Raw genomic sequence first — 9,056 nt, 5'->3', positions numbered from 1 at the left:
CTGTAGTATAGATTTGTTTAGAGTACCTGGACTGAGTCTCTTTGACGAGTTTGGGGTCATTTTCATTGATCGAATAATAAAGCAGAAGCTCTCAATTTTAAAAAGGCGTTCTGTCAGTGCTTGGTATCGATCGATTTAATTGACTCTCATCATAGCAAAAACTCTTAAACCTGGGACTTCGCAGGGGTGATGATGATCTTACAAACACAGTTCCATGCTACTAGCATTCACTCTTTGACTACTCTATGGTAATAATGGTGATTATTATTCATTTTTCTGCCTCCATTTAGATTCAACTTGTCCACTGGAATTCCCGTCAATACACAAGTATAGAACAAGCCATTGGCCGTGTCGGTGGCATTGCAATCGTCTCCATGTTTGGACAGGTTGGTATAACACAGACTCAATGGGCTCATCTATCATTGATAAGCTTTGAATTTGTAAACTGGTCTAAAACTAGTGTTGACTTTTTAAATCTCTGAATAGCCTTGATTCCAGAACATCTTCCATTTATCTCGCTGAAGATTCGGTAATCATAGATATACATTTCGTCTGAAAAGAGGAGGGAGGACTATATCATTTAATAATTAAAAAACAAAAACGGATCTGGAAAGCGCGTGGTCTTAACCAAATTGAAGTCTTGACGCACATCCAATCCTACAGAATGTCTATAAGAAGTTACTGTGCGGGCCCCAGCCGTCCCTATATTATATGCTCACACAAGCGATTCAAATCCGCATTGAGTCTGGGTTATTGTTTTCCTCTAATCCCTCTTTTTATTCAACTGCAGTGTTGTAATTAAATAGTTCTTAAAAGGTAGAAAGTACTTTATAGTGGACTTTCTATCAAGAAAGCATCAAGCAAGTGTTATCATCCTTTTCGTGCGATAGAAAGAGGGAACGACTCCGGCGTCATTGGCTTTCAGCCATATGGCTTTAATTTTTCTTTTCTTTTTTTTTTTTTCATTTATTAACTAAATATCTACTTAAAGGATGTTCTGTTTTGGTATGTTTTAAAAGAATTATTCAATGACCATCCTTAAGACATAAAAATCATTATTTTTTTCTTCTTTTTCTCAAGATTGGGCGCGAGCACAGTGGATTAAGAGTTTTAGTTGACGCCCTAGAGGACGTTCTTTACAAGGTGAGGACAAACTATGGAGGTTATTTGTGACCCACCGCCTCTAACTGGTATAACGTCTGGGTAAACCACATACCGAAAAGTGAATTGAAGATTAAAATGTTGAGGAATATGATTGGGGGGGGGGGGGGTGCACTTTGAGAGTCTGTATTTAACACATAAATACCTTTCCCAAGTGGCTCAGAGGTATGGTCGATACTTCTTATCTAAAATGTACCGAGTTCAACGACCCGCCTCACTATGTGGCCTTGAGCAAGTCACCTCACCCTAGCTCACTTGGCGGCGCTGCACTGCGGCTGACGTCTGGATTCTTCCAGACTTCCTTTGGAAGAGAAAAGCTTACCTCTTGGGGACGAATTTAAGGGAAAGTTATTGAATGATTTTATTTTGACTATAAATTCATTTTTACCTTCAAAGCACCCTTTCCGATATAACTCCGATTTGAATCGATGGGTCACATCTATAATTGGTCATGTGTTAGTATTATCATGTTCAACTTGGTGTAGTATCAATATCAACTCCACACCCATGACAAGTAGATGTAAACTATAAGATTGTGATCAAGTTATCATATCTAATTTCAATCCATCGCCTCAAAACTGAGGATTTTTTGAAAACCTTAGCTTTTTTATATAGCGCAGTGCTGTAATGTAACTTCAAAACTTCTATACCCCCTCTCTGGTCGGCCTGTGGCCCATGTCTTATGTATGACTGTTTGCGACTGGACTGTAGTCATGTCATGGGTTGAGCTTTAACTGGTTCTATTTCCATATTTGTTCAAATTGAGAAAAATTGATTTAAAGTTTATTTTTTGTAAATAACTATAAATAAACTTCAACCACTATATTTGGTTTATGGGATGATCTCTCATCGACGCAACTCACGCAGAACGTGATGATCCTCTGTTTATGAAAAATGTCTCATTGAGCGGAAACAAGAGTGACTGGGAAAATATAGTGCAAGCCTGGAAATAGTAGGTGGCGGGGAATGGTCGACCGTCAATCAGGAAAGAGGCTGTGGGAATTAGAAAGAATGTTGCCTTAGCTACAACCCTTCCAAAATCAATGATAAGAGGAACATATATCTTCAATTCAACTACTGACATGGGTAATACACTCGACAGGGAATGCAGGTCAGGGTGGGAAGACAGACCAGAGACTCCCAACATGCTACATACGATCAAACACATTATTTTAAAACTTGATTTATACTCGAATACCAAGTAACGATATGCTATAAATTAATAACGTGGCCGAGTGGTTAATGCATCACACTGTGACCCGGAAGGTCCCAAGTTCGATCCTCGCTTCAGACACTTTCGTAATTTTTCTTTGGGCAAGATTATTAACTTCCGGTTTGCTCACTTTGGACAACATGGGTGATTCCTGTTGACATCAGACATCTTGTTTGATGGGTTATCTATATTCGTTCATGGAATGCCTAGGCGACAGGACCTAATTGTGTCGTTACGAAAGGGCTTAATTAAGTTATTAATTGATATATAATTTGGTGCTTAGAGCATAATCATATTCCCGTTGTTTCCAGGGTAGACAGAAAACATTGTCAGGGCCGTTCAATCCACTCTCATTTTTACCAGGTATGTGTTTGATGTTGTCAGTGGTTGGATGGTGGTAGTGGTAGATAATGGATGGATGGATCATCATCATCATCATCATCATCATCATCATCATCATCATCATCATCATCATCATCATCATCATCATCATCATCATCTTCAGCATCATCATCATCGTTATCACCATCACCATCTTCTTCTTCTTCTTCTTCTTCTTCTTCTTCTTATTATTATTATTATTATTATTATTATTATTATTATTATTATTATTATTATTATTATTATTTATTATTATCATTATTATTATTATTATTATTAATATTATTATTATTATTATATATTATTATTATTATTATTATATTATTATTATTATTATTATTATTATTATATTATTATTATTATTATTATTATTATTATTATTATTATTATTATTATTATATTATTATTATTATTATTATTATTATTATTATTATTATTATTCTGGATGTGGTGATGATAACGGTGGTGGACATGATGATCGTGGTAATGGTGGTGGTGGTGATGGCTATCGTGAATTAGCGATGATAAAGAAAATAAATCGTATTGATTGATTGGTTCATTAATTCACTCATTCATTCATTCATTCATTCATTTTTTCGCTCATTCATTATTCACTTCATTCATTCCTTCGTCCATTTATTCATTCATCATCTAACTATTTATCCCTTTGATCAACCGATTATCAATCACCAAAGCACCATCCTATGTTCCAATTCACTGTCTGGACGTTGATTTCACTCATCCTTCAGATCCAGCGCTCTGGGACTTTTGGACCTACCCTGGATCTCTAACCACTCTACCCTGTTCTGAAAACGTTACCTGGATATTGCTCCGGTACCCTCTCATGCTATCCACCATACAGGTAAATTCAATCAGTCAAGTGTCAGATCATTGAAGACATGATTGGCGATCAGTCTCTCCATTCCTTTCTATCCAACAATCTCATTCGTTTCACGACATCCAACAATCTCATTCGTTTCATGACATCCAACAATCTCATTCGCTTCACGACATCCAACAATCTCATTCGTTTCACGACATCCAAAAATCACGTATTTTCTTCATGACATCCCCGTTCACACATTAATTAATGTACAAAAATGAACGTAAGAGCTTAAAAAATAGATCTAATCTAAACACGAAAAGTTCTGGCTCAAAATCCTTATTCAGTCAATAACCAAATAGTTAAAACGGTTGTACTTCGGGTTTAATAAGATAAAAGGGAGGACAATTTTCGGAACATACTTCAAATACTTCGATGACTCTCAATTTGTCAAAACTTCTCTTATTTAAATTTAAATCAGACAAGACATGCAGCCGGTTAGGCGCTGTAATTTTTAGATCAAGAACAAATGGTTTACATTCACCAAGGGGACCTCAAATTAAACGTTCAACTTTACTTCGTAAGACAAGCAAATGGATGCAAAATGCCTTTATTAATGACATATTGTTGAGACGTCTAATTACCAACTCTAATCGAAGGCTTCATAGACTCATAGCCTGACAATAACCTAAGAACTGAGTCACAGTGCAGGGCGGTGACTTCCATAAGAAAATGAACGACAAAATATATTGGATAGTCTCAGAGCAAAGCATTGAATGGATGGATTTAACCTTGTCAGGACCCTCCTACCCCCTCCCCTCAACACACACCTAATCAAACAAACGCGCGTGCCGGCACACAAATACACAATTCAACCAATTGGATCATTTCATACTAATAACTCACCTTTCACTTTCATTTGGTCATCGTTGCCTTGAATTGTGACTTGGCATATTATAGGGCAGTGTTAGTCTATGAGATAACAAGGTCACGCTCTAACACGCAGACACACAATTTGTGATCCGTCACCTCAAAATGGTATTACGTCGGGGTGCTAAAATTGAATTCATAGTCAACAACTGGTTAGGATTTATGTTTTATTTCAGACATTTAATAGGGATTTTTTAAATCCAGCATTTCACATATTTCTGGTCATTTAAACTTTAAGATCCCTTTTTGGCTTCTGGTTTATCTAGTCATAATATGTACCGGCTTTAAGCGGTGTGTCACATTTAGGTCACGGTTCGAGTCCAACTCCACCCCTCTACGCCTAATTGATACAAAATTAGGTTAAATTAAATGTTATATGCAGAATACATCTCCATTGCGTTTTGTTTTTATATAGATACGTAGCTGTTAGGTGCTGGAACGTGTTGGGGATTTCTTAACTGATGTTTGAAATCGATTTAAAAAACATTTTTTTTTTGCCCATTATTCATTTCTATTCATCTACATATTTATTTTTAATTACGTTTAATTTATTTATGTATTTATTTATTTATTTATTCATTTCATTATCTTTCTATTTATTAATTTTTCTATTTGTCAGCTGGAGTGTTTCCGTCGATTGTGCACGTTCAGCAAGGGAGATAAACCACAGCCTGGCCAAGACGGATTTATGATGGACAACTTCCGGCCCACCCAGTCACTCAATGGACGGATAATCAAGGCATCATTTCAGAGTTAATAAGACCAAATCAATACAACTCTTCAAATAAACCTACTCTTAAATACATGAGCTGTGTTGGTTAAAAAAAAAAACGAACCCCCCCCCCCCCCCAAAAAAAAAAAAACAACAAACTAACACTGGCAGCATTTAATTCAATTTTGCTCAAAAGATTTGATGTCCTCGCATTTCAGACTTATAAAACATGTCACTGCTAATCTGCAGCAAAACATTCAAGCTTGTACTACATACATAGGTGCATAGTGACATTCTTTCATTTTGCCTAGAAAAAATATTAAATTTCAGATATCATTCGATGAATATCCCCCCTAGCTTACCCCCCCCCCCCCCAAAAAATAAAAATAAAAATAAAAATAAAAGAAAAAGAAATTGATTGAGAAATTGGTGTATATTATACCTGTCAGGGAAAAAAATATTATTTGATGATGGTACATATATTACAATTACATTTATATTTTCATTGTACAGAACTTAATGTAAATAAAGCGTCGATTTGATGGATTCATTTTTAAACAAAAATACGCGCCTAACATGATATATTTCTTGTAAATTGTCGTATACATTATACGTTATAGATATCCCACGATGCCACTGTTATATTCTCTGTATATTAATCAATAATTGTGATTTCAATGTCAATATATTAATGTCCTTTGCAGCTCTAAACTTAATGAAGACTCACACATTAACTGTAAATGGTCTTCGTGTATAAAGAGAAAATGACGACTCTTTGCCGGTCATTTTCTTCGAGGAGAATGTTAAACTAAGTTTTCTTTATTTTGATTTCATTTAAGAATATTTGTTACCTATTTACCCATCTCTCTTACCCAGTTAGGTCAACCTAGTTTTGTTTTTTATTGAAAAGGAACGTTTAGTTCCTTAGAACCTGTATTCAGGCCTTTGGAACATTATTGGATCATGCTAAGGACAAATTGTTTCTAAAGCTATCTAAAGTGATTTTTTATTTTTCCCTTGGAAACTAAGAATTTTTGACATTTCAAGTGGGCAGCTCTGGATAGGGAAGCAGATAAAGAAAAGTACATGAAAATACTCCCATAAGCGTTATATAGAGATTCGATGGTCAGACCTACAAACTGCAATACAGGTGTGCTACCAATAATGCATGAATGTGCTTAAATATAACACATCTGTTCGCATATCAGAAGGCATAAGGTTCAATCCCTAGTCTATGTGGGATCATAATTCGGATGCGTGTGTGTTTTGTTGTTGTTGTTGTTTTTTTTTTTTTTTTTGTTTGTTTGTTTTTTTCCTGTATGATTCTTTCTGCTCTGTCTGGTGCCGTATCATGCACATCTTTTCATATGTATATCTTGCATCAGTACTTACTCCACAATCTCACTTTTTAACCAGTTAACTGCCGTACTCTGGAAAGACACGTATTTATAAATTTGGCCAGAAAACTCGTCCTTCAATTAAATATCGATCGATTTAGATTACTCTCATCTTCGCAAAATCTCCCAAACCTGGAACTTTACTGAAGTCGAGGTCCCAAGTTTGTGAGATTTTGGCAAGATGAGTCATTTTAATCAATCGATATTTGAAGGATAAGTTTTCTGGCCAATTGTTCAAATACATTTTTTTTTTCAGAGTTAACTCGTAAAATAGTGAAACATATACGACATAATAAATATCTGCCGCCTTCTGACAAAGACTTTTTAATCATTTTGGCCAGAAAACGTTTGCTTCAAGTATCGATTAATCAAAATGATCCAAAACTTATCACTCTAGAGTTTGATGTAAACATTGCTACTTGAAGCTCGAAGAAATTAATAAAAATAATTCAATGGAATGGAATCTTCAATTAAAATCACGAAGACATAATGTGGACGTATCGGGTTTCCCCTTTGTCAACAAAACATGCTGAATGAAACACTAAAGACGAAGGAGAGATGAGAGGATGTTAAAAACGCCATCCCCTCTTCTCTCATTCGTCTTTAGTGTTTTCTTTGTGTTTTGTTTGTTCATGAAGGGGAAAACCCGAAACGTATCTATATTTTCTTCGTTAATTGAATTGAAGCGTCCAATCCATTTGACAATTCAATCTTACATTTGAAATTTAACAAGTTGAGTTTTATAACTGAACGATATTTGAAGAAAACGTTTGTTTGGTTTTGTATTTGTTTTTTCTTGTTTGTTTTTGTTTTTGTTTGTTTTTTGTTTTTTTTTTGGCTTTTTTTGGTGGTGGGGGGGAGTTGTTTGTTTTGCTTTTCGGTTTTTTAAAGGGGGGTGGGGGAGGGGTGTTTCTTTTCTTTATTTTGTTTGTTTTGTTTTGTTTTTCGTTTGTTTATTCTGTTAATTTGTTTTTGTTTACGGCAGATTATTAATGATTAGAAGTAAATATCTACCGTCTGTAGTGAAATTTTATGAAACATTACCCTTCAATTATGTTGTCAATTGTGACCGTAATCGTTGCACTATAAATAAATCATAATATACTTACAAAACTTTTATTTTCTCAATTTGGGACTAAAAAGTTTTACCTCGTATATTGATAAATAAAGATGACCCCTCCCATTCTCCAACTTATCAAAAAGTATTTAAACCTGAGACGTCTCTGCAGTTAATAGCTAATAAAATAAATTACCATTATTCATCCTTGTCGGAATATTTAATTCGTCACATACGTTATTATATATATATATATATATATATATATATATATATATATATATATATATATATATATATATATATATATATATATATAGGGAAGTCTGAAATATTCCAGGCGCAGTGAAGGACCATAAGTGAAGTAGGGCAACCCGGCTCAAAGTGACACAGCAATGGGATGTGAAACTCGAATCCTTTATCTCCAGGGTTCAAAACAAAGAACATTTCGTTTTCCAGAACCTCCCCTGATGTCTCAGATGTTTAAGTCCTTTTAAAAGTTTGGAGATCACCCTACTCTTACGTTTTCTGGTAAATAATTAAAACGGTGTTTTATTTAATTTAAGCTTTTTGATTTGGTTTGTGCGTTTGTTGTGGTTGTTTGTTTTGTTGCTGTTTGTTGATGGTTTTTTTTTTTAAGTTTTGTTTTGTTTTTTTTGTTTGTTTTTTGTTTGTTTTTTTGTTTGTTTTTTTTCTTTTGTTTTTATTTGTTTTGTTTGTTTTGTTTTTTGTTGTTATTGTTTTATGATTGTTTGTTTGTTTGTTTTGTTTTGTTTTTATTTATTTTGGGGGGGGGGGTTATGATGTTGTTTTGTTTTTTGTTATGTTCGGGATTTTATTGGTCGTCTCTGTGCCAAATGTGTTAGTCTACAGCTTTTCCGTTTATAGCAGAATTAGAATTCACGCTAACCTGACATTGTGTCTCATCGTTTTTACTAAGTGAGAGGAAAATGCGATGTGGAATCTGCACTTACAACCCTATAATGTATATATTATACAATGTACGATTTAATAAAAATTCAACCTTGCCGTTAAAGGTTAATTGTTGTTATTTTATTATGGCCTTGTCAATCATTCAAATAAATCAGACTTTAAAAGATGAAGCAATGTCTTAAGTTGCTTTTTAATAGTACAATCATTTATATACTTTTTATATTATATATTATATATATATATATATATATATATATATATATATATATGTGTGTGTGTGTGTGTGTGTGTGTGTGTGTGTAGATCTATGTGGGTGTGTGAATGAATGCATGAGCATTTGACTATGTGTGAGATCAAAATTTTAAAGAATAAAACACAAAAGAACTCTCACAAGCAATATTCACTGTATTTTTAAACAATTGAATTCCATTTGATTTTGGTGTAAATGA

At 34.2% G+C, this 9,056-nt stretch overlaps 1 protein-coding gene across 4 annotated transcripts in view; it reads left to right on the top strand.

The window, feature by feature from the left end:
• LOC144977276 (carbonic anhydrase-related protein-like) overlaps positions 1-5,634 on the top strand; it is a 52,586-nt gene extending 46,952 nt beyond the window's left edge. For all 4 annotated transcript variants that reach the window (XM_078922321.1, XM_078922320.1, XM_078922319.1 and 1 more), the window contains exons 6-10: positions 291-386; positions 1,081-1,143; positions 2,686-2,737; positions 3,505-3,617; positions 5,128-5,634. In XM_078922321.1, the coding sequence (XP_078778447.1) occupies positions 291-386; positions 1,081-1,143; positions 2,686-2,737; positions 3,505-3,617; positions 5,128-5,265 (462 nt within the window). In that variant the 3' untranslated portion in view covers positions 5,266-5,634. The remainder of the gene's footprint in view (positions 1-290; positions 387-1,080; positions 1,144-2,685; positions 2,738-3,504; positions 3,618-5,127) is intronic.
• The last annotated feature ends 3,422 nt before the right edge of the window (positions 5,635-9,056 follow it).

The sequence above is a fragment of the Berghia stephanieae genome, chromosome 7 (assembly GCF_034508935.2).
Source record: "Berghia stephanieae isolate SIO BIC M18660-M18661 chromosome 7, UCSD_Bste_1.3, whole genome shotgun sequence".
Taxonomy (NCBI): domain Eukaryota; kingdom Metazoa; phylum Mollusca; class Gastropoda; order Nudibranchia; family Aeolidiidae; genus Berghia; species Berghia stephanieae.
This window is presented reverse-complemented; position numbering and strand designations above follow the sequence as displayed.